This window comes from Beta vulgaris, chromosome 3, assembly GCF_026745355.1.
Source record: "Beta vulgaris subsp. vulgaris cultivar EL10 chromosome 3, EL10.2, whole genome shotgun sequence".
Classification (NCBI taxonomy): domain Eukaryota; kingdom Viridiplantae; phylum Streptophyta; class Magnoliopsida; order Caryophyllales; family Amaranthaceae; genus Beta; species Beta vulgaris.
The window spans coordinates 44,246,166-44,272,709 of record NC_079204.1 but is presented as its reverse complement, the minus strand read 5'-3'; the positions used below and the strand labels follow the sequence as shown (position 1 = coordinate 44,272,709).

General features: G+C 37.8%; 2 protein-coding genes across 3 annotated transcripts; one reads left to right on the top strand and one right to left on the bottom strand.

Moving 5' to 3' along the window:
- Positions 1-1,136: 1,136 nt before the first annotated feature.
- Positions 1,137-5,326, top strand: LOC104888740 (LRR receptor-like serine/threonine-protein kinase RGI1). Of its 2 annotated transcripts, none has more exons than XM_057393725.1 (2): positions 1,137-4,593; positions 4,674-4,888. In XM_057393725.1, the coding sequence occupies exons 1-2, from the start codon at positions 1,680-1,682 to the stop codon at positions 4,733-4,735; spliced, it is 2,976 nt and encodes a 991-aa protein (XP_057249708.1). In that variant the 5' UTR covers positions 1,137-1,679; the 3' UTR covers positions 4,736-4,888. The 2 variants fall into 2 exon arrangements, with proteins under 2 accessions (XP_057249708.1, XP_010672092.2); XM_010673790.4 differs by having other exon boundaries at positions 1,144-4,593; positions 4,690-5,326.
- Positions 5,327-17,854: 12,528 nt separating this feature from the next.
- LOC104888918 (uncharacterized) lies at positions 17,855-19,291 on the bottom strand. Its single transcript, XM_010674031.2, has 2 exons — positions 18,645-19,291; positions 17,855-18,476 (listed from the first exon to the last, which is right to left on the bottom strand). The coding sequence occupies exons 1-2, from the start codon at positions 19,289-19,291 to the stop codon at positions 17,855-17,857; spliced, it is 1,269 nt and encodes a 422-aa protein (XP_010672333.2).
- Between the last annotated feature and the right edge of the window lie 7,253 nt (positions 19,292-26,544).

Sequence of the window (26,544 nt, the reverse complement as noted above, 5' to 3'; positions counted from 1 at the left end):
CCACCATTGGCACTTACAAAAACTTCCATTATGCTTTCCTACTGGCATTTTTTTTTGCTCATCTTACCCATTGTTCCTTCTTCAAAGTTTTCACCGCTACTCTCTTTATCCCTCTTTGTTCATATACACTTGAGGTGTACCATACACAACATAATATAAGTAAAAAATAACACATAATGTACAACATTGATGCCAATCTAACTTGATATAAGTTAACTCTACACAACCCAACCCAATATTTATCAGAGTCGTCCAACCCGAGCCCTCCCCCACTTGTAATACTAATCTAAAAATATGACCCGAACTCTTAGTAATTGACCCAACCTTAACCCCACATAATATGACCCAATTCCACGCATAACAGACTCAAATAACTCGTTTGCCTTAGAGATGACCACTAGTTAGGGTTGGTCCGTGGACGTTAGTGGACCGGGCTGAGATTTCATGATCCACCACCGGACCGTGAAATTCACGGTTTGAGTGGGCTGGTCGACGAGCTGAAAAATCTTAGCCCACCGGTCTGTTACCGGATTTCACGGTCCAGGAAGCGGATCTGACAGTTCGTTGGCCTAGCACGCTGGCGGGATAGCGGGCCGACATGAGAATTTTGTTTTTCAAAGTTGTCCAATCATTTATTATTATTACATAAGGCCTTTAATATTAATTATAATATATAGTTTTATTGAATTATAATATATGCAATTTGATTAAAACATAAACAATTTGATTAAAATATACACAATTTGGTTGAATAATTACTTAAGGCTGGATTGGTGCTGTTCATGGGCTGGGCTAGACCGTTTTCGTGGATCGGGCTGGGCGGTTTTAGTAGCGGGCTTTCGTGGGCTAGGTTCAAAAAATCTGGCCCACGATCCACCCACCAATTTCACGATTCAAACTGTGTTAGACCGGACTTTTCAAGGGCTCAGCCCACGCAACCTAAGAGACGGGTTGAGTTGGATTAACCCATACGGTTGACCATCTCTTTTGCCTCTAGTAGGAATTGTGATTTGTGCACGTCATATTTCCATTTTATTAAAAGATAAAAAGGATGTACACTCAAAGTTTCAACGAAGTACCGAGTTTTGAGGAGAGGAGGACCTTGGGGCTTGAGTCGAGACTCGAGGGAAGCCCAATAATCAATATTTGAACTCAAAGCAATAAAGATACTGATGTATAATAAAGGTTTCAAAAGAAAATAAATTTAAAAAATGGTGTTGTCGTCTTCTCTCTACTACCTCCTCCCCTGCTTTCATATAGGAGTAGGACTATATTATATACACATAAACATACTGCATAATATAGTCACAGAAACAGAGGCATTCAACGTGGGTAGGAGGTGCTTCTCGCTAATCTCTAGGTATGCCTTCCTTCACTACTTCACTTACTCATTTATCTTTTTCTTGTTTTAATGCCTTGTTTGGTTCTCTTCTGTTTTTTAACTAATTTTTCCTACTTCACTCTTTTTTATTTGCATTGACAAACAACACTCCTACTTGGTGTTTTTGAGGTTTGAGTTCAAACCAAGCAATACACAAACACAAACACAAACACAAACACAAACACAGAAACAAAGGTAGAAGAAGAAGGAGGTAAAAAGAAAGTTTATTTTGTTTAGCAAAACCCAATGAAGAAAAAGTTTGGGATTTGAGGCAGATGTTATTTCTACTAGACTAACAATGATGTTTAATTCGAGGCAAAAATACCATTTTTCATCATCTGTTTATTTTCTGCTGCTGCTTCATTTTTTCGTCCACATTTTTTTCTCTTATCTTGCTGCAGCAACCAATGAGGAGGCTACAATCCTCTACTCTTGGGCCCACAACAACCACCATGGACAACCACTGCCACCTGAGTTCTCTGATTGGAACTTAGTGGACCCCACACCATGTAAATGGAGCTTCATTACTTGTTCAACACTTGATAATAACTCTGTTGTTGAAATTAACATTCAATCTGTTTCTCTTCAGCTTCCTTTTCCTGCAAATTTGTCTGTTTTTTCTTCTCTTCAGAAACTTACTATTTCTGGGTGTAACTTAACTGGGTCTATCCCTGATGAAGTTGGGGACATTCTGTCTCTTATTTCAATTGATCTTAGCTCAAATTCCTTATCTGGATCAATCCCGGTTTCGATATCGAAACTAAAAAATCTTCAAGATCTGTCACTGAACTCTAATCAGCTCACTGGGAGAATCCCAGCTGAGATTAGTGGGTGTTTAAGTTTAAGAAACTTGTTACTTTTTGATAATCAGCTCAGTGGTAATTTACCTCCTGAGTTGGGTAAAATTAATAGTCTTGAAGTGATTAGAGTTGGAGGTAATAAAGACATTGTGGGAAAAATCCCAGATGAATTTGGTGATTTGAGTAATCTTACTGTATTGGGTGTTGCTGATACTGGAGTTTCAGGATCATTACCTTCTAATTTGGGTAAGCTTTCAAAGCTTGAAACACTTTCAATTTATACAACTTCAATTTCTGGTGAAATTCCTCCTGAGTTGGGAAATTGTTCTGAGCTTATAAATATCTATTTGTATGATAATAGTTTATCTGGGTCAATCCCACCTGAGCTTGGAAAGTTGAAAAAACTTGAAAAATTGCTGCTTTGGCAGAATTCACTTGTGGGTTCTATCCCAGTTGAGATTGGGAATTGTAGTAGCTTGAGAACTGTTGACTTTTCATTGAATCAGATTTCTGGGACTATTCCTTTGTCAATTGGGGGTTTATCTGATCTTGAGGAGTTTATGATTAGTAATAACAATGTGACTGGTTCAATTCCTGATGTTTTGTCAAATTGTAGTAAGTTAATCCAGCTACAGTTGAATACTAATCAGATTTCTGGTTTAATCCCCCCACAAATCGGGTCTCTTTCAAAGCTTACTGTGTTATTTGCTTGGGCTAATCAACTTGAAGGGAGCATTCCTGCTAGTTTAGCTAGTTGTAGTAATCTACAATCACTCGATTTGTCTCATAATTCTCTCAGTGGTAGTATTCCCCCAGGGTTGTTTCAAATAAAAAACCTTACCAAACTTCTATTGATTTCCAATGAGATCTCCGGTATTCTCCCTCCCGAGATTGGCAATTGTACCTCTTTGATTAGGCTCCGGCTTGGACATAATCGAATATCGGGTGAAATTCCTCCAGAGATTGGGGGTCTTCGGAAGTTAAACTTCCTTGATTTGTCAAGTAACCACCTCTCTGGTGTAGTTCCTGATGAGATTGAGACTTGTAGTGAGTTGCAGATGCTGGACCTTAGCAGGAACAACCTAGGCGGTCCCTTGCCTTATTCATTGTCATCCCTCTCGTCTTTGCAAGTATTGGATGCTTCATCTAATAGATTTGTGGATGAAATTCCGGATGGTTTTGGTCGTCTTGTGTCATTAAATAAGCTGATTTTGAGCAACAATATGATCACTGGATCAATACCATCGAGTTTAGGCCTATGTTCAAGTCTCCAGTTGCTTGATCTTGGCAGCAATAAGCTTTATGGAGAGATTCCAAGCGATTTGTGCAAGATCGAGTCTCTTGAAATTGCACTCAACCTGAGTGGAAATATGCTTTCTGGTCCAATCCCATCTCAGCTATCAGCATTAAACAAGCTCTCAGTTTTAGACCTTTCACATAACAAGCTAAGCGGAGTCCTAAGCCCATTTTTTGGCCTGGATAACCTTGTCTCTCTCAACATATCCTATAACAAGTTCACTGGATTCCTCCCCGATAACAAGCTCTTCCGGCAGCTTCCTTTAGCATCTATGGAAGGCAATGAAGGGTTGTGCTCGGTCAGAAAAGACTCGTGTTTCACGAGCAGTGGTGTTCGCTCGGAACTTTCAGATTCCAAGAATGAAGTAAAGAAAGCTAGAATTCTTAAAATAGCCATTGCTTTGCTTATTGTTATGACAGTTGCAATGGTGATAATGGGGATTTTTGCCATCGTTCGAGCACGAAGAACCGTAAAGGATGAACAGGATTCAGAGTTGGGTGATTCATGGCCTTGGCATTTCACCCCTTTTCAGAAACTTAATTTTTCTGTTGATCAAGTGCTCAAATGTCTCGTGGATTCAAATATCATTGGTAAAGGGTGTTCAGGAATGGTTTATCGAGCTGATATGGAAAACGGTGAAGTCATTGCTGTTAAAAAGCTATGGCCAACCGCACGCTCTGCATCCAACAGTACTGAAGATGAAAAGAGTGGAGTTCGGGACTCATTCTCTGCTGAGCTTAAGACCCTCGGATCAATTCGCCACAAAAACATTGTTCGATTTCTTGGTTGTTGTTGGAACCGAAATACAAGATTGCTTATGTATGATTACATGCAAAATGGGAGCTTGGGAAGCCTCTTGCATGAGAGTTCAATGAATGCCTTGGAGTGGGGTCTTAGGTACCGAATCCTGCTTGGTGCTGCTCAAGGCCTTGCCTATTTGCATCATGATTGTATTCCACCGATTGTTCATCGGGACATCAAGGCAAACAATATCCTAATCGGCCTAGAGTTCGAGCCATATATCGCAGATTTTGGTTTAGCCAAGCTTCTTGATGATGGTGATTACAACCGCTCCTCCAACACCATTGCTGGCTCGTACGGATACATAGCTCCTGGTCAGTATCATTGATCACTACGACAATTTGGTATTTTGCAATTTATTATTCCATTCTAAGTTTATAAAAGTTCTAAATAGTGATATCTTGCTGCAGAATATGGTTACATGATGAAGATTACGGAGAAGAGCGATGTGTATAGCTATGGAGTAGTAGTGTTGGAAGTACTAACAGGTAAGCAACCCGTGGACCCCACGATTCCCGGAGGGTTACATGTTGTCGATTGGGCACGGCAAAAGAAGGGAGGGATCGAAGTCCTCGATCCGAGCTTATTGTCTAGACCTGAAACCGAGATTGAGGAAATGAGGCAAGCGTTAGGCATTGCATTGCTATGCGTAAACGCTTCACCGCAGGAGAGGCCAACAATGAAAGACGTCGCAGCAATGCTTAAAGAAATCAAGGATGAAAAGGAAGAATATGCTAAGGTTGATGTGTTGCTTAAGGGCTCAACTACAACAACAAATGATCAAGGAAATAAAAAACATAGAAATGGAGTTGCAACTTCATCAAGATCAACTAATGTGGAAAGCTTTTATCCAGACAGCAATAACACAAGCTTTTCTGGATCCTCATTGCTTTACTCATCCTCTAATCCAAGGTTGGATTAAGAGCAAATAATAAATTCAACTATTTTCTACAAATATATCAATCAAGCTTTTTAGGAAAAATTCGCTCGGTTTATTTGTTAGCAACTAAATTTACATGTCTCATTTAGTTGGCCTCTTTTTTGTTTTTTTTTTCTTATTCTAATTCTTGTCTTCCCCCCACCTCCCCCAACTTTTCCATGTTTCTGTGTAAAGAACAAAAAGTCGAGGTTTTTGTAAAAACCAAAAGGAACTTCATTAAACCATAACCAACTTACATCCTAAGCCTTCATACACCAAATCTGGCCATAAGAAGTTCATCATATTTGTAAGATGTAAATATGCAGAAATCAAATAACTTAACCAGAATTACAAGAACAAGTTACGTTTTGGTATGATGGTCACTGCCTTAAAAACGAATTTCGCCATCACCGGTGCGGATTCTTGATGACGTTAGTCCCCCAAGGTTCACACAACTATGTCTGACTCCGTGCACCTGGATCAAAGATTGGTATTTCTCAAAAACTGCTCAAATCTCAAAAAGAGTAGGATAAGCTTGTGTTTTTTTAGGTTATATGAATGAATAATGAGGAAAAAACGGCCAATATGCTATTTATATGAGGGTAACAACTCCGAAATAAATCAGGAAACAAGATGAAAATATAAAATTTCAAATATCTCGAAAACCGCGAGTTGTGGAATATGCGGCGAGTCCCGGTAGGCTTGCGGCAATCTACCGCGAACAAGGCAAAGACCATGAGATGCGGGGCTACTGCAAGTCACAGCCTCCATCGTGACTCGCGGCAGCTTTGCGTTAAAATCCTACAATCCCCCACAAACGCGAAATCCAAAAGAAATGAGAAATGAGCAGTAAACGAAAAGTTCAATACTTACATATTAGTGTCAAAGAATTGAACTAACATGTTAGTGAGACGGGGTGTTCCTTCACCTACAAGTATCCTAAGATTGAACTTGCAGGAGAGAGAAGGGACCCGATAGCACATATCTTACTTTCAAGGCTTGAGAAACACCGCGTTATACACGAATTGTCCCATGAACAAGATACAACACTGTGGAACATACAATTCATTTTACCTCCAAGTCAAATCACATGTCTTTCAAATGATCGTGAACATTATATAGTTCAACAATCATGGCCACCACCTTGAGACTACAAAGAGTTCTCTAGAATGCCTACAAGAATGACATTTGACATTTGACATTTGACATTTGACAGAAGGAGGCCATTCCTTCACACTCATCCATGATGTTCTATTACGTTCAAATAAATTGAATCAGCCGTAAAGTCCATAGAAGCATCTTGTCCATTACGTTCAATTAAATTAAATTAAATCAGCCAAAGGCCATGGACAATCTCAAAAATATACACATGCAACCTGTTCAACAAGAACCACTCAAATTAGAGTAAAAAGTTTATATATTGATATGAAATCATAAATAAGTTCAATATATAACTCAAGAATGCAAGAACCTATAAAGGTTACAAACGCATTCCTCCTGAAAATTCTAATACTAGCTTTCTGCTCAATCCTTTTGTAAAAGGATCAGCCAAATTCCTTTCAGTTCTCACAACTCTAGAGAAATGACACCATTCACAATAAATTGTTTCATAGACTCATGTCTGACTTGAATGTGCCTTTTCTTGCCATTATAAACACTGTTGTTGGCAACCCCTATCGCAACTTGTTAATCACAATGAACTGACACGGAAGGAGTCGGTCTCCCTCACAAAGGAATATCTATCAAAAGGTTCCTCAACCAATTAACCTCTTGAGTAGCAAGATCTAAGGCAATGAACTCAGCTTCCATAGTATATCGAGTTGTACATGTCTACTTGGCTGACTTCCATGATACTGCACTTCCATTCAGAGTGAACACATACCCACTAGTAGAACTCACCTCATCAATATCAATCACCCAATTAGCATCACAATATCCTTCTAGGACACTTGAGAACCCCACGAAGTTTAACCTCCAATCCATGGTTCCTCTTAAATATCTAAATAGTATTTTAAGAACTTTTCAGTGATCCAAATTGGGATTATGAGTGTATCTACCGAGCCTACTCACTGCATAAGCAATGTCAAGATGAGTGCAGTTCATTAAAAACATCAAACTACCTATAACCTTCGTATACTCACTTTCTGACACACTATCACCATTATTCTTGAGTAATTGAACACTAGAATCATAGGGCGTCCTGACTGGAGGATCATCAAAACAGTCAAATTTCTTTTACATTTTCTCCACATAACGAGATTGGGACAGTGAATAACCCTTAGGAGTTCTAACAACTTTTACCCCTAATATTACGTCGGCTACACCCAAGTCCTTCATCTCAAACTTAGAAGACAATAATCTCTTAGTTTCCTCTACGACATTAAATCTTGCACTAAATAGAAGCATGTCATCAACATATGAGCATATGATTATGCAATCAGAGCCCACTACCTTTGAGTACACACATGCATTTGAGCATTCACAGCAAATCCAAAATTAATGATAGTCTTAAAGAATTTTCATACCATTGTTTTGGGGCCTGCTTGAAGCCATATAAAGACTTTTTCAGCCTGCACACCTTATGCTCCATCCTTGGTACTGCACAACCTGGAGGTTGTTCCATATATATTTTTTCATCGAGATCTCCATTCAATAAGGTTGTCTTCACATGCATCTGATGCACAAACAGGTTAAATGACGAAGCTAAAGCAAATAAAATACGAATGATAGCAATTTTAGTCACAGTTGAATAAGTATAGAAATTATCCACTCCAAACTTTAGAATGAATCCTCTAACGACCAGTCTTGCCTTAAACCCGTTTGATGGTCCCATCAATTTTCAAGTTCCTCTTGAAAATTCATTTGCAGCTAATTGTTCTGTTCCCTTTAGGCATTCAAGAAAGGGATGTTAATATGCAACTTCTTCAAAATATCAAAGAATTTCCCATACTTCTTCTCTAGCTTTGCTTGTGCCAGTCTTTGAGGGAATGGAACAAGTGGCTTTTATGGTGCAATAGGTATGACGACAGGTTCCTTTTTCTTAGTCTCCTTAGCTTCCTCTTCCAATACTTTTTCGTCTTGATCTTCTGCACTCGGCTTTTTGGACTCTTCTGCACTCTTCCTTTGGTCGTTCACCTTCCTATAGGGATCTTACCATTCTCTACCACTTCTAAATGAGATAGCATGGATATACCCCTTTGGGTTTGGTTCGGTTTACCCTGGAAGTTGGCCTGAAGGTTTTGAGAGGTGACTAATTTGTTGAGCAAATTGGGTCATCTGATTCTACATCATTTTATTATGAGCATGAATTTGTTGAAGGGAGTTGCTGAAGAAGTCATTCTACTTCGCTTGATATTCAATTTGCTTTGCGTGAGAAGAAGGTAAATTCTCTATGATGGTTTCAAGGTTGGATGTTGAGGATGAGGAGGAGGAGGAGGAGGAGGAGGAGTTGAATAGTGGCCTTTGTTGGAAACCAGGTGGTTTGGAGTAGTTTGTGGGTGGAGGTTGAGCTTGGTTATTTTAGAGAAGTTTGGATGATTCTTCTAACCTGGTATGTGTTTGAGTACGGGTTGTTTGTGGTCTTATGTTTGTGTTTAGGAGGGCATTTGCTTGCTCAATTATCGCTCCCATGGTGTTGTATTGACACTCATTCAATGAGTGACCTTGCACTTGACAAATCTCACAAACAGGTGTTATTGATTCGCTACTCAGTTGGTCAACCTTAGCTGCCAAAACCTGCACAGTGTTGGATAAAGAAGCAATAGCATCAACCTCATACTTACCTCCCCTTTTAGGTGCTCCACGAGACACACTCCAATCGTTCAAATAATTGTTGGCAGCCATATCATCCAACAATGTCTTTGCAACTTCTGGAGTTTTGGCCATGAAAGTACCACCAGATGCGGCATCGATAGAACTTTGAACATCATGTTTCAGACCATTGTAGAATGTCTGAATCAATAGCCACTCAGGAATTCCATGGTTTGAACATTGTCTTTGCAAAGCCTTGTATATGTGCCATGCCTCATAGAGAGACTCCAATTCATGTTGTTGAAAACCAAGTATCTCATTTATGAACTTGGAAGTTCTCATAGGAGGGAAGAACTTGTAGACAAAGGTCTTTTTCAGTTATGGCCAAGTGGCAATCTTCCTCACTTCTTCTTCTTTCAACCATTCTCTTGCTTCATCCCTGAGAGAAAAAGGAAGAGCATAATATTGAATGAAATCATCAGAAACATTTGTTAGTTTCAAAGTATTACACTTCTCTAGGAAGTTAGCCAAATGATCAGTAGAGCTCTCTTTGGGTGTTCCCGCATAAGAGTCCTGTTAGATGAGCCGAATAAACTGTGGCTTGAGCTCGAAATGTGTAGCAGTTGTAGTTGGTCTAGTAATGGTGGTGGTGGTCTCATCAGGCATAGCATATTCCCGTAGAAACTTTGGTGGTTCTTTGTCTCCCATTATTGATTATTGTTGTTTTCTTCCTTGACCTCCTAATATCCTTGATGTAGCTTCGATCTCGCGATCAAGAGTAATAAGATCTTGTGAATCCTTGCTACGAGTGCGCATGCAACAAAAAGACCGAAAGAACAGAGCTCAAAGAACAAATAGAGTAACAATGATCGAACAAAAATAAGTTTCGGTAAATAAATCAGATTAACGAATCTAATACAGTCGGTCCCCAGCAATGGCACCAAAATTTTATAGGCGTCTCGCGCACCTAACAAAAATAACTTCCTAACTAACCTCCTAACTATGTAGCAGGTCAAGTCAAGGTCGAATCCACAGAGACAAACGATATCAAACACTTGAAATCTCGACTCAGTTTAACTAAACAAGTGACAAACAATGCTAAAAAGGTGTTGAACTAATAATATTGCTAAATTCTGATAACTACTAAGAACACACAATGTAAAATCAATCAATAAAGGCATCTAGAATTAAGTATCCTCACTAGCACGAATAATAAATGAAAAATTCTCATCCCAATAAACATAATCAATGATCCAAAAGGAGTAATGCACTCTATAAATACCAAAGACCGCTCTCGAGTACCTATGGCTACTCTAAACAAGCAATCAAACCTATTCCCAGGAAATCATGCAAAAAAGAGACATTAAGCATGGCATCACGAATAAATTCCTAGTAATCCTATCTACTTATTACCATAGATATATTCCTACTCTTCATTTAATAAACAAATCCATCTAGATTCAATTCCCATTGAAAATAAGACACAAGGAATCAATTCAAAATCACCTATCCCTAGTATGATAATGAAAGTCAACACAATTCAATCAAGCAAGAACAATTAATCACATCTAGATGGGATTATGGGAGGGATTCATGCATTAATCATTACTAGGGTTAAACTCAACCCTAGATCATACAACTACTCACTCATAATTGAAATAACAAAGCAATTGATAAATAAATTAAAACACATAATAATAAAAAAGGAAAGAGGAAATTAGAAAACCTAGTCTTTACTGGAATGGATCAAACTTGTAGAATTCAGGTTCAATAATGGAGTTTTCTCTCAAAAAGCTCTCTAAAAAGTAATACTATATTCTCTAATAATGAAAAACTTCTCAAAAGTATGTTTAATAAAACCTAATATCGTCTCCATAAAGTAGAAAAGGAAATAATTAAAAGTCGCGAAAATAAATCGATAGCATCGTGCACGGGCAAGCAGGAAGCTGCACGGCCGTGCAACATAGTGCACGGGCAAGCATAATCCTACTTGGGCGTGCACACGAAACAGAGTGTTTTGGTTTACAATAGTGCACAGGCAAGCGAAATTTCGCTTGGGCATGCGTCTTGGTGCATGGGCAAGCGAGATTCTGCTTGGGAGTGTGCCTTGGTGCGTGGGCAAGCGGAGTTTTGCTCGGTCCCGCAAAGAAAGTATTCTTCAATATCATCATTCCTTCAACCCCAAAGCACTCAAACTCATCTTCTCGCATCCATAAACCGCCATCTAGACCATCTACGAACCATAATAGCTTCTCCTAGCCACAATCGGCCTCAACAGTCTGAAAATCACATTAAAGAGACTAAAGTATCTCGAAATAACACAATAGTTCAAAAGAATGCTCAAATCATGCAATTACATCTAAGATGCACTAAAAACTTCATGAAAATGAGACTTAATACCTACCTATATGCAACTAAAAATCGACTTATCACCTTCGTTCCTCCGAATCTTCCACATACAATAGTTCGGATGTTATCACACCTTTTTTTTTGAAAACCTTTAGAATAATGTGTTTAAAATTGGTTACTTTTAGATCAAAGGTACTATGGATCCTCTGACTACAAATCAGGTTTCCTTCTAGGTCTCGCTGGTGTTGTGAGCCCCCACGATGGGCACCAAATCGTTTTGGAAATATCTTACCAAGGGGTCAATTTGCCTAAGAAAAGAGACCATCGATCTTAGTAATTCAACTGAATTGTAAAATTGTTTATGAATGAAGAATCTACTAGAGTACAATACATTAATGTAGAATATGAAAAATGACATTTGAAGAAAAAGAGAAGAATATTGGACATCATCTTTTTTTACAAACGAGAATCAAGGATTAAGAATAAGAACAAGAAGAAACTTGTATTAATTGCTTTAGATTAAACTACCACCGTGGAGAGTGGGTAAGCATGAAGGAGAATCAAAACGAATACATTAACCTCTATTAATATCAAATAAACCCTAACTAATTAGGTCGTCTGCCTGGTCATGTCTGAGATGTCCGGCATCATTTCAGTGGACTCACTAGTAGAATAAATGCTTATTGTTGCAGTCATTAAGAAGCCTATTGCAACGGTTTTGGCCGCGCAGCAATTAAGGGCGCAATAATAGGCCAAGATATTGCTGTGGTTCCTAGACAAAATCGCAGCAATAAGTTTATTTTTTTAAAAAAGTACAACGTATTGCTGCGATTTTGGATAGGTCCGCAACAGTATCTTGGCATATTATTGCGGTTGTGCCCAAAACCGCACCAATATGTCCTGGTACGTGTAAAAGAAAAAAATTACTTTTTGCATTTTGCAATCAAATTTGAAAGATAAAACCAAGCAACGACCCCATCCACTATCAATCGAATACACAAATAAACTAAAGATGAAATGACATATGAATCTCATTAATATATAAAGATAAAAAAGCTAGTTACATAAATGATACAAAAGATAAAAAAAAGGGTTAATTGGCTAGAACAGCACAACCTTGGGCTCAAGTGCAAGGAACAGCACAACCTTAAACGGGTGCAAAGCATAGCACCAACTTAAACACGTGATGCAGAAAAATAGCATAAATGGCACCGGAGCACGGAGATTCTACCGGAGCTAGGGAATCTCCGTTCAAGGTTATGTTGTTCCTTGCACTTGAGCCAAAGGTTGTGCTGTTCTAGCCAACTTTCAACTTCAATCTCAAAAAAAATTGATTTCCTCTTTACCCTTCAAGGTTATGTTGTTCCTTGCACTTGAGCCAAAAAAAAATTGATTTCCCCGTTCGACGCATTGCATCAGCGCAAATATCGAAATCAAGTCGCTGGATTTACATCTATCATCATTAATAATTGACGTGTAACAATTGTGGAGGCTGATCTCAGTTTCTCATAGCTCAATATTCACTGTTGATTCACCAAAGACCACTCCACATGCTGTTTGTAAAAGAGTTGGTTTGATGAGCGCCTGCTTCGAGGTCGCGCCATGGTCGCTCAAACTTTCTAGAACTCTTCTGTTTTGTGGTGAATTAGTACGGAGCGCCTGCTCTTGTGGACTGGGAGTAATGCGAGGTTGTGGCGGAGATGGTGTTTGGTGTGGTGGTGCTGCAGTGTTTGGGGTAGAGGATGACATTGTTGGAGTAAAGGTAGTGTTTGGTGTGGTGAAGGAAGATGATGGTGTTGAGGGAGGTGGTGGCGTTGTAGTGTTGTGGGCTAGGGAAGAGGGTGGCGGTGATGTAGTGTGGTTCAAGGTAGATTTAGTGTAGTGGAGGTTAAGGAATGGTGTGTTTATTAAAATAAGGGTTGTGTTGTTCCTTGCACTTGAGCCAAAGGTTGTGCTGTTCCTTGCCAATTAACCCTTAAAATAATGGAGATTCCCTAGTTCCGGTGGAATCTCCGTGCTCCGGTGCCATTTATGCTATTTTCTGCACCACGTGTTTAAGTTGGTGCTATGCTTTGCACCCGTTTAAGGTTGTGCTGTTCCTTGCACTTGAGCCCAATGTTGTTCTGTTCTAGCCAATTAAACCTAAAAAAAATAAAATGAAAAAGCAAAAATAAAAAACAACATTTACAACTAAATGACTAGTACAAAAATATATTAATAGCAAAAAATATATTAAAAAAACTAAGAAACTGAAAATCAAAAATTGATCCTAAAACAAAAAATTCTACAAACAGATCTAAAAAAAGGAAAAAAAACAGAAATTAATGAAAACGAAAAGCACAAAAATTTGCGAGGCCGAAAATGGAGGAGTCACACAGCCACGAGGAGTCACACCGCGACCCACGAGCGAGTGTTAACAGTGATGAAGAGGACCGGAGCCACGAGGAGTCACACCTATTGCAAAGGATCGGAGCAACGGTAGAGGACCGGAGCCACGAGCGCCAATATTGTGACGAGCGAATGAACGAGTGTTGATGGCGTGAGGAACGAACCAGAGATCTGGAGAGATAGAGGAACGAACGAGTGAGGAACAAACGAGTGAGGAATGAACGAGTGTTGCGACGAGGAGATCTGGAGGATTGAAAGAGTGTTGATGGCGACGAGGAATGAACGAATGTTGTTGGAAATGAGTGAACAAACGAGTGTTGATGGCGTGAGGGAGGAAGCGCCAGTGGGTTGTTGCATCGAGCAAGTGTTGCGACGATGAGATCTGGAGAGATAGAGGAGGAAGGCTGATGGCATGAGGGAGGAAGCACAGGTGGGTATGTTGCGTCGAGCGAGTGTTGGCGTGGGGGAAGAACGACGAGATCTGGAGAGGGTGAGGAGAGATATAGGAGGAAGGAGATCTAAAGAGGGTGAGGAGAGATACTGTGAAAGTGAGGAATGAGGAGGAAGGAAACGACACCCTCAGTTTTATTAAACCCTAATGACCCTATTACTGCGTTTCTAGAAGGAACCGCAACAATAGATTAAAATAATATTTTTTTTTATATTATTTTAATATGTTGTTTCGGTTCTTGCCAGAAACCACAATAATATGTTTGGTCAAATAGTCAAAAAAATTTCGAAAACTTTCCATTGAAACCATATTGATGTGGTTTTCGGCCAAAACCGCAGCAATTTGGTTATTTTATATTTGTGCTTTTCTTTTTACGTGATATATTGCTGCGTATGAGTAAAACCGCAACAATATCATCGCAGCAATAAGCAATTATTCTACTACTGGTATTGTTGCAACCACCTTGACCGATTCAACCTACTTTTGATGCATGTGCTAGTTGACTGATTCAATCAGCTAGGATGTCGTTTAATCTGTAGGGGTTTGGAACAACCTCCTTAATACAAGGGATTCCACTTCTTTTTGCTGTTTGACTTGTTATGTGAGGATGTTACCTACTTCCAAGGGGTCGACAAGTTGACAAAATATTCCAGATAACCAACTCGAATGCTACGTTCTTAATCAGGCTTAAATGAAATTATTTCACTGACAAGAACAAGTAAACCTGAATATGAAATATCTCTTCACATATATAGTTTTGACGGCCATTTAGTGCACAGGTTATTGTTTATATGTTAATATTATTAAAATTATTTTATTGGTTTCCTAATGTATCTTATATTTTATATACTACTCACTAATTTTATGCTCATGTATTTGATTTATATTACTCTTCTCCTTTTATGATGGATACACTAGTGGAAAAAACCTTATCTGTCACTTAGTAACAGATGCGGTTTTCGTAAAATCGCATCCGAAAATCAACAGTAAAAAATAAGAGGGGAAAGTTGGGACAACAATCTGATGCGGTCCTTTTGTGGACCGCATCAGATTAAAAAAAAAACTGATGCGGTTTTTAAAAAATTTGATGGGGTTCAAAGGACCGCATCAGATTTTTGTTATTTTTCTCTCAAAATCGTTCGCCCAACACGCTGAATCGGCCCACGTAGCTGAGCTCTTAATCTCCTCGGCCCACGCACGCTCCTGACTCGGCTAACCCTAACTCCCCTCCTCACTCCCCTCTCTCTCTCTTCAAACGCTCCTCACTCCTCTCTCTCTCTCTCTCCAAACGCTCCTCTCTCTCTCTCTCTCTCTTCAAACACTCCTCTCTCTCTCTTCAGACGCTCCACCACTCTCACGCTACGTCACCACCCTCACGCTCACGCCACGCCACCACTCACGCCACCACTCTAACCCCTCAATAATCGAAACAATCGAACCCTAAATAGTCGAATCCACAAGCGCCATTACATAAACTCGAAGAACGAAGCGACATTAAAGAATATCGAAGGAAGAAGTGTTAATAAAGAAAATCGAAGGAAACATGAAGCGAATTTAGATATGAAACTAGTGATTTTTCGTTTAATTTCTCTATTTTTTTGTTTAATTTTTCTAGTTCTTTCGTTTAATTTCTCTAATTTTTTCGTTTCATTTATATTCTCATTTTTTTAGTATTTTCGTTCAGTTTATTTTCGTTTCATTTCTTTTCATTCATATTCTCGTTTTTTAGTATTTTCGTTCAGTTTATTTTTGTTTAATTTCGTTTATATTCTTTGTTTTTTATGTTATTTATTTTTAATCGTTTATATTGTCGTTTTTTAGTATTAGTTTTTTTTTTTGTAATTTCTTTTCGTTTTTATTATGTTATTGATTTTATTTGTTATTTTTTTATTTTTTATTCTGTTACTAAGTTATTTGTAATTTATTTTCGTTTTTATTCCATTATTAGTTTTATTCGTAATTTATTTTCATTTTGTTTGTATTTTCGTAATTTATTCTGTTATTTTTATTGTAAAATTATTGTTGTTTGTTGTTGTAAAGTTGTTGTTTATTGTTGTTGTAAAATTGTTGTTCATTGTTGTTGTAAAATTGTTGTTGTTGGAGTATCAGTAAAAAATGCACTTTATCTTGAAATAGTGAGTACTAGTTGAGTTTTGTGAAAAAGTATGACGAAATTTGAGCAACAAACAAAGAAGAAAAGAAAAACTGAAAATGAAACGTGGTAGTGCAAAACTGCAAACTGCAGGTTTGCACTTTTTTTTTTGACATTACTGAACACTATCTGATGCGGTTCTGAAGTAAAACCGCATCAGATTATCTTTTTCTGATGCGGTTTTACCTTAAAACCGCATCAGTTAATTGGTAATCTGATGCGGTTTTAAGGTAAAAGCGCATCAGATTATCATTTTCTGATGCGGTTTTGGACCGCATCAGAAATGATTAGTCACCTGCTGCGCCCCCATCTGATGCAGACCAAAACCGCATCTGAAAGGCCAGTTTTGACCGCATCAGGTGGGGTTTTCTCCACTAGTGATATTATTGGACCATTACGCATGATAATTTATGTATATTTCCTTGACATGTAAGCAAATCTCATAAATCTCTATTATATAAGTGAAGGGGGGAGGAAATTGGTGTCCTCTCATAAAAAGTCTAATATACCCTTAATGAAATTAAATTGTCATATAAACCTTTTATTCTTACTTGCCATATATATTGAACAAGGTAATATTGGAATTGAATTTGAAATTTCAATAAGGAGAATGATTTCCTCTTATTACCTACGTGTGAAAAAAAATTATTCATAAATTAAATTGATATTATAGCTTAATTGACACGATTAGAAGAAAACAATTAAAACTTGAATTTCATATTAATAATTATACTCATAATATTTTAAAAGCTAAATGTTGATTATTCTTCGGTAATCTCTATTATATAAATATTTTCGATGATTGAACCTGATACATAAATTCTTCCACTTTATTTGAGCATAGACTTTCTTCTAATGTATATTTTTTTTCTCTCAATAATATTTGAATAATGATGAACAAATAACTAATAAAACCAATGAAACATTGATTTAAAAAAAAAGTAAAAAGTTAACATTAATTCTAAATGTATTTTCGAATCAAATTTTTTATACAATTGATGAATAACTAATTGAGAAAAACAAAAAAAATAATAGGACACGCATGCATAGCGTGCCAAAAATGCTAATATTAAGTAATCAATCTAAAATTTTTAAAATTTTTGGAACATTATATCTTCGCAGTGGTCAACTCTATTACCTTTGTTAGTCATTATCAATAAAAAATTTCTTCCTTACTTTAATTTATTTTATGAATTACGTATATGCAAGTTTTTGTTTTCACTTTATTTTTCTTGTTCTATATATGGATGCAATCTATTTGTAATGTCTCATGTTTTTAGAGTATATATTACATAAGTAGTGAAGAAATTGCAGTGTTATTTTCTTAACCAAATATTACTTCTTTTTTCGCAATTGAAATTTTTTATTGATTACCAAAAAAAAAAAAAAAAAGATGGTAAAGGGGGAACAACCAAGCAACAAAACCACACAAACTATAGAACATGCTCTATAAGAAGGCAAAGCAAACACTGCTCACACGCAGATAAAGGAACTACAGGGAGTTAGTAAAGCAACAATTTTTGTCTTCGTTCTTACAAGAACAACTAACATGAAAAATAATATCCTTTACAATCTGATGACTAGGAGCAACTCTCCCATTGAAAACCTTGTTGTTTCTTTGATTCCAAATAACATAAACTGTTTTTTTGTAAAGCACATGGTGTATAGTCTAGCAAGCCTACTACTACCTCTGGCTTTAACAATGAAAACTCTACACTCAAGCTCAAAATTAACTCTCTGCCCTGTGGAGTGAAGAATATGACAAATTCTACTCGAGATGTATGTTGCATATGGATAATCAAAGAATAAGTGTTGGATGGTCTCATCTACACTATCACAGAGGCTACAAATTATTCTACAAGAAATATTCCAGGTGTTGATCCTGTCAGCAGTGGCTAATTTGTTATGCAAGGCCAGCCATAACACAAATTTGCTTTCTGGAGTGGCCTGATTGTTGCAAATCAGCCTATTCCAATTTACCCTTTGAGCATCCCCTTTGAGCAACTTGTAAGCTTGATTGATACTGAATTTGCCATCCTTAGTGATAGTATTCCAACCACCCAGATCAACTAATAACTCTCTACTTTCAATAATCTTCCTCAACAGCCAAGAGGAGTTGTCACTGATAGTCACTGTAGAGTAATCCAGCCTTTTAATGTAGTATGCATTCACTGATTTAACCCACAATCTGTCAGATTTAAAACCTATAGCCCACAGTAACTTAAGCATAGTAACTTAGTTTCAAAGAGACATATATATTGATTAAGTTCCAGCTTCTACAAGTTTTAGGCTCATAAAGCTTATTCCAAGCAACAGGAGCTTTTTAAATCAATAGTGTTACCAAGTCCATAACAACCTTCTACAAATGCCTTTAACAACCTTAATGACTTTCTTTGGCAAAGGAAATATATACCCCCAGTAGTTTTGCATACTGTAGAGAATACTCCTCACTAATTGGTGTCTTCCTGCATAGGAGAGCATCTTGGCCACCCACCCTTGAGCTCTAGAGGTGATCCTCTCAATCAAAGGTTTACACTGTGTATAATTGAGCTTTTTAGAACTTAAAGGAATCCTCAGGTACTTAAAAGGCAGAGTACCTATGTTCATATTGCATGCTTTAGCTAGAATTCTAGCTTCATCATTAGTAACGCCAGCAAGATAGATATTACTCTTCTCTGGACTAGCTGGAAGCCTAGAGGCAACAGAGAACTTCATGAAGGCTTGAAAGACTTTAGTGACTGAACTGTGATTTACTCTAAAGAAAAGAAGCAGATCATCAGCAAACATCAAGTGATTAAGATGTATTCTTTCACACTCACGATGGTAACTAATGTCTGGAATGAAATGGAGCTCTCCAAAAAATATGCTCAGATATTCCACGCATAAGGCAAAAAGAAAGGGGGATAAAGGGTCCCCTTGCCTCAATCCCTTCTTAACATTGAAGGGAGGAGTAGGCTTACCATTAATAAGGATAGAATAAGTCACACTTCGTACACATGCCATAATCTAGTCAATGAACTTGAGAGGGAAGCCAAGCTCACCCAACATACTATGTAAGAAAGGCCACTCTACTGAATCATAGGCCTTTTAGATATCAACTTTCAGGCAACACCTAGGAGATATACCTTTCCTAGTATAGCCCCTTATCAACTCAGTAGCTAAGAGAATGTTGTCTGAAATATGTCTGTCAGGCATAAATCCAGCATGTGAGTTAGCAACAACTTCATTGATAACCCCCTGCATTCTTTTTGTGATTATCTTAGAGATTGTTTTATAGATGACAGTACATCAGGCTATATGTCTGAACTCTTTAGCATGAACTGCATTTTACACCTTTGGTATGAGGGTGATAGAAGTAGAGTTGAGAGGTTTATGCAAAATGGCGTTATAAAAGAACTCCTTCACAACTCTATACACATCTTCTTTAATTACATTCCAGCTCTTCTTAATGAAAAAAGAGTTGAAACCATCAACTCCAAGGGCCTTGGAGTCATTAATACTATTTAGAGCACTATTAATTTCATGAATAGTGATAGGTTAAATCAAAAGAGAACAAGCTTCATGACTAAGCTTGGGCCATGCTCTCATAGTCTCCAAATCAATGGATTGAAGAATTGGGGTAGCAGTACCAAGAAGGTTCTTATAGAACCCAACCAATTCACCTTGAACATCTTCAGGACTTGTTAACATCTCACCCTGCTCATTATATAAAAGAATAACGTTGTTCCTTGCTTTCCTTACTTTAGCAGCAGTAAATAAAATCTTAGAATTGGTTCCACCATGAGCAATCCAAATAATCCTTGATTTCTGCTTTAAAATGCTATCATCAATCCTAGCCCAATGTGTGAGTTGTTTATAATACCCCCTTTCTTCAGCTTGAAGTTCATTATTGTAATTGATATTTGGGTGAGCTTGGATTTGTGCAAGCTTTTGTCCGTAATCTTCAGCTTTCAGCCAAGCTTTAGAGTAAGAACTAGCATGAAGTTCTTTAACTGCTTTTTTAACAGCCAACAATTTGTTCCATAAGCTCTGCATTTGATGATGGAGTGTTATTGAGTTCCAAGTTGCACTTACAATGTCAATAAAATGATCATGTTCTATAAGAATATTATGGAATTTAAAAGGCCTCCCTCCATCATGATCATGACTACCAAAATAAACCAGAAGAGGTGAGTACCTACACTCCAAATCTTTATAGTTAGATGCCAATAAATAATAAATATCAATTTTGATTAGTTTAGAGTTTGAGAAATCTCACATCATAAATTCTTGCAAAATGGATACATTAAGCCATTCTCCCGTCAGAAGTTGGAAAACATCTTGTCAGAGAGAATGATCATCTGATCAGTAGTATAGCTGAAGTAGGAACTCCTACTAACTTCGATACTAAAAGGCTCATCTGCGGGTTTTTGGCAAAACAATTTATGTATCTCCTTGACCGCATCAGACATATCCTCAAGTGACAAGCTAATCAATGGATCTACGTGTCTATGTGCAGACTCATCGGTGCAAGGATCATTAGCAACTGTTTTCTTTTTCTTCTTTTCTGTCGCACCTTCTTTAGGTATATGTTCCTAATTCAAATCGACTTCTTTTTAATTCATATTATATATAAAATAAAGATTATTTGGTTTATATAAATAAAGATTTCTAAGTATACATTTAGATTTCTTATTATATACTAAATCATAATACTAAACATAAGTTACCTGATTATCTGAGACTAAAAATACCAACTCTTTTGGCCATTCTATGACAGAACCCTCGTCTTGACTGAGTTTCGTGATGAATGGAGTAGAGAGTGGAACTGGAACATCTGCGTAATCCGCTTAAAAATCATCAACAAATACTCTCACGGCAGTCGTAGAGTGTGACGATGACTCCTGTCGTGGATGAACGGTACCCTCAGCTACAATGATCGGTCCCGAGACATCCGCTATTGCCAAGCGACATGGAACTTGACTCTTAACATCCAATAAGAGAAGAATGACATCAATTAAGTGTTTTAGAAGCATAATATAATAATTAGAACATATATAAAATGACAATATACCTGCAAGTCCAAAATGGATCATTGCCCCCCGATTGACAGCTACTAGGAACGACTGGAGTGGAAGGAGTTGGTACTTAATACCTAACTGCGTCGCAAAAGCCATTAACCTTTCTTGAACTAATGCATCTATCTTCGAGTTCATCTCTTCCATTGTCTGCTCTCTAACTCTTTGACTCACTCTAGCCTCTAATGCCTGAATCTCCTCATCATCCATGCCCTCCTACCCTTGCGAGCAGTACTGCTCCGATCAGGATCTCCCCAAACGATTGTAATCCCAATGCTACAGCCCAGCTGTTAACACACGCCCAGGTCGGTCTTTCCTCTGCAGAGCACGTGAAAGAGCATCATCCATCCGACTTGGAACAAACTCTCCTTCAGCTTCTTTCTTTTTCCAATCATCCTGCGTTCAAGTTAAAAAAAATCATATGATTAGTAGAAGACGAGTAAGTAGACAAGAAAAACGTTATAAAATTTGAACAATGCTTACAATGGACTCTTTTATCTTTTGTGTTTCTTCATTAGGAAAGAAGAAATTTCCATCCTTATCTTTTTTCGATCTCGCGAGAAGCCAAGGCAATGTCCGATCCGGCAAGGAGGAAATCAATGATGATGTAGATGAGTCAACAAATGATGCTGTAGCGGAAGGGATATACCCTCTGCTTTGCCAAATGGGAATCATCTCCGCATATGATTTTTGACCCAAAAAATGAGGATGCTTGTTAGAAGCCTGAGAGATTCTTGCTTTTTCATTTTTAGCCTAATATAGAATTTAGTAACTAGTCTATATTAAAGAACGTAATGATAATATAATTTCATATTATATATACATACCTGGAACTCCTTAGAGCTACATTTTTCTACAAACTTGTCCCAGATCTTCTGCGTGATGAAAGGATACATCACGTATGGTCGCCTATCATTGTTAGGCCCCTTCCTCTTTTCGTGATCCATCTAGTCACCAATCTTGACTTAAATCTCTCCACCTTTATCACATATAGTCAAGACATCTCGTTTCTTCAAAACATCCTCTTCTATTCTAAACTCTCTCTTCAATATACAAAAATAAACCAATTAATAATAAACGATTAGAATAATAAACATAATCTCAATTAGTTTATTAAAAGAATAAGGTTACTTACTTTATCATCTTCCCACAATATATCTTGTACGCACCAGCATAGCGCCCAATCGGACGTATCCACTCATCCCAAGCAAGAACTCTTTGAATGCCGGGTTTGGAACGTATCCCTTTTGTAGGACCTCTTGGCCTACTCACTTTCTTCTTTGTAACAGTTGCATCAGTAATCTGGGGCTCATCAGATGCATCATGCATTATCTCATCTTCCATCACTACACCTGAAACCAGGTACATGTTAGATTAATCAATAAATTAATATACAATTATTTGAACATGCAAAACACAAAATAAATAATTAAAGATTATAAACATTAGTAGTTGTGCTAATATTACATAATTTACCTATTAATCAGCTATTTCTTTGCCAACGTAAAATCCCTCATTGTGGTCTCGACGAATGTAATTTGTGTCTATATCTTCCCCTAATGTACTTGGAATGACTACTGACGAAGCAATGACTTCATTGAATTGTGCATCGTAATCTTCTTCATCGTGTACATCGTCAATTCCAAGTATTCTCTTTTTTCCTTCCATGACAACAAACCATTTTAAATCGGCAGGGTCAACCATGTAGAATACTTGTTTTGCTTGTGATGCCAATATTAAGTTATCTTCATGATGTCCTAACCGACTGAAATTGACTAATGTAAAAAAGTCATGTTCATCTTTCTTCACACCACGACGAATATCAACCCACTTGCATTGGAACAGCGGAATCTTGAAGTCAACATGGTCAAGTTCTAATATTTCTTAATGAACCCATAGTAAGACTTCATTGTCTCAAAATCGTTCTATCTTTTACTTTTATACTCTGATGACAAAGCCCCCTCGTAACACCACTGTTTTGCATCGTGGATTTGTCATCTTGCCGTTTAGTATAAAATGTATAACCATTGATGTCATACCCCTCATAGGAAAGAACTTGCGTCTTTGACCCATATGCCAACCATTTCAACGTATCAGATACATCGTTAGGAGTATCAGATAATTGGTTCATAATCGTTCTTTAAACCAATCAACGAACGTCCGATTATGCTCAATCATCAAGTCACGTTCATTAAACAATGGATACTGAACACTAAGCACAGTCATGTGCTCATCTAAGTAAGGATGAACTTGTTTCAGATTTTGTAAACACAATCAATTGCTTTTCTTTTCAACTCTCCATCAAGACACAATCTTTTTCTCCCAATGGTACCACAACCTTCAAGCCTTCCTTCATGTCTAGATTTTGGCAAACCAATTGCTTGTGCACGTGCTAAATACTGACTTGCATATTCAGATACTTCCTCAGCAACTGTTCTTTGCACAATACTTGCTTCTGGTCTAGCTGGATTCATCACTTTACCCTTCAGAGTACCCATATGTCTTTCAAAAGGCCACATATACCTCATAAAACGGGCCCACAAAGTTTAATTTCTCTGACAAGATGGATTATCAAATGAGGCATGATGTCAAAGAATGATGGTGGAAAGTACATTTCAAATCGGCACATCGTCTCTATTACATCGGCTTGCAAGTTATCTAGAATGTTAGGATCAATCACCTTGTTAGAGATAGTTCTAAAGAAAAAACACAATTTTGTGATTGTATATCTTACTTGGGAAGGCAAAATTCCTCGAATTGCAACAGGTAATATATGCTGCATCAAGATATGACAATCATGAGATTTCAAACCAACAAGTTTCAAGTCCTGTAGTGAAACAAGGTTTCGAAAATTTGACGAGTATCCAGCAGGAACCTTTAACCTATGCAGGGACTCACAAAAACTAGTTTTCTCCTTCTTAGACAAAGTGTAGCAAGCTGGTGGAAGATAATAGCGTTGTCCCCGCTCCTGAGGTGCTAGTTCTGGCTGCCCATTTCAGCCATGTCTTTCCTAGCTTTAACTCCATCCTTTGTCTTCCGGGCATATTCAACAATGTTCGACAATGGCATCACAAACATTTTTCTCAATGTGCATTAAATCAAGACAATGTCTGACTTCCAAACATTCCCAATACGGAAGGTCCCAAAACTTAGATCTTTTCTTTATAAGTTCTTTGAGACACTTTTGAAGGGCTTGCCAAAAATTGTTTCAATATCCTTTACCCTATTAGAAACCTCTTTTCCACGTAAGGGTACAGGGCTTCTCTCATCTCCACTTTTCCGTTGAACAACTTTTTCTTCTTACGGAATGGATGATCTAAAGGAAGCCATGTACGATAATGCAGGTACACATTCTTCCCACAATGATGTAACCGCTTGTCAATCATATTCTCATCACAAATAGGGCATGCCTTTGCTCCTTTAACCGTATACCCTGACAAATTCCCATAAGCCGGGAAATCATTAATCGTGCAAAATATCATGGCACGCAATGTGAAGTCAGTTTTCGCATACGCATCGAACATGGAAACACCTTCATCCCACAACAATTTAGATCTTGAAGGAGCGGGTCAAGATACACATCATAGTCGTTTCCGGGTTGCTTAGGACCCGAAATAAGAAGCGATAGCATAATAAATTTACGCTTCATACATAACCAGGGAGGAAATTATAAATTGTCAGTAGAACCGGCCAAGTGCTATGTTGGGTACCTAGTGTGCCAAATGGGTTCATCCCATCTGTACAAAGTCCAAGCCTAAGATTTCGAGGTTCTTTACCAAAACCGGGAAACTTTCGGTCGATATTTCTCCATTGCGGAGAATCGGCCGGATGTCTAAGCATCCCATCTTTCTTCCTCTCGTCCGCATGCCATCTTAGTAATCTAGCATTATTTTCATCCGAAAATAAACGCCTAAATCTCGGAATGATTGGTAGATACCAAAGAACCTTCGCCGGAGTTTCTTTCTTTCTCATCCCCTCATCATTATTCTCTTTTACCTTGTATCGAGACTTTCCACACCTAGGACACTCACACAAATCCTGGTACTCGTTTTGATACAACACACAATCATTTTGACATGCATGTATCTTCTCATATTCCATACCTAATGGACACAACAATTTCTTTGCCTCGTAGGTAGAGTTGGGCATTTCATTCCTTCAGGTAGCAACTCTTGTAAAAAAGTGAACAACTCACTTACTTAACTATGCTTCGATTTCATATTGAACAATGTGAGGATTCCAGAAAGTTTAGTGAAATTCGTACACCCCGGATACATAGGTTTTTCCGCTGCACTTAAAATACTATCATACATAGGCGGACGATCGGTTCATTCATCTCCAAATTGTGCAACATCTCATCTACTCTATCATTTTCATTATCTACCCTATCATTTTCATTATCACCATCTCCTTCAATCTCAACCTCAACCCCATCAACATGCAAATCATCACACAAGCTAGTGGAGCTCATACCCACATCCTAAAACTCTCCATGCCATGTCCACCTAGTATAGTTACTCTTAAACCCACGACGAATCAAATGATCTTTAATTTGATCCATATCACGATACCCCCTTGAGTTATTGCAATCACAACAAGGACACAAGACTAACTTTGACCCATTCTCCGATTGATGTTCTAACGCAACTCTGATAAATTCGTTAACCCCTTATAAAAATGTCGCCGAAATTCGATTACCATACATCCAGTTTCGATCCATATTCATACACTAGAGACACCAAACAAGAATACAATCGATCACATCATTCAAAGTAGTTTATCAAATGCAGTCATGACCATTTGGGTCCTTATTACTCCAACCTAACCCATCTTTGAGTTTCTCATCTCACTAGTGAATGAATATTTGGTTTTCAATTCTAAGAAAAATCCGGCAGCACTTCCCTCCAGTTCTCCATGTACATGATGAAGATAGTAGTTAAACTATCAACATATGTACCCAGAGAACGCTTAGGGAAATGAGCCGGATCTTTCTAGAAAAAAAATATTCATTCACATCCTAAGTGAGATAAGAAACTCAAAGACAGTCCCAAACCGGGGACTATTCAAGACTTACTCCTAATGAGTAAGCCTCGAACGGGTATCTAGGCAAATGATGCACATTGCAATAAAACAACACAAACCAATCCATTCCTTAGATTTCCCTCCCCACCCCATTAAGGTATGTCCATTTAGGTTTGG

Bases quoted from the DNA above. Each gene is read 5' to 3' on its own strand.
- LOC104888740 (XM_010673790.4), top strand. From the start codon at position 1,680: ATGATGTTTAATTCGAGGCAAAAATACCATTTTTCATCATCTGTTTAT. The intron at 4,594-4,689 runs GTCAGTATCATT...ATCTTGCTGCAG, and splicing joins GTACGGATACATAGCTCCTG to AATATGGTTACATGATGAAG.
- LOC104888918 (XM_010674031.2), bottom strand. From the start codon at position 19,291: ATGGCATGTGTACGAAGTGTGACTTATTCTATCCTTATTAATGGTAAG. The intron at 18,477-18,644 runs GTTGTTATGGAC...TAAATCTGACAG, and splicing joins GTTAAAGGCATTTGTAGAAG to ATTGTGGGTTAAATCAGTGA.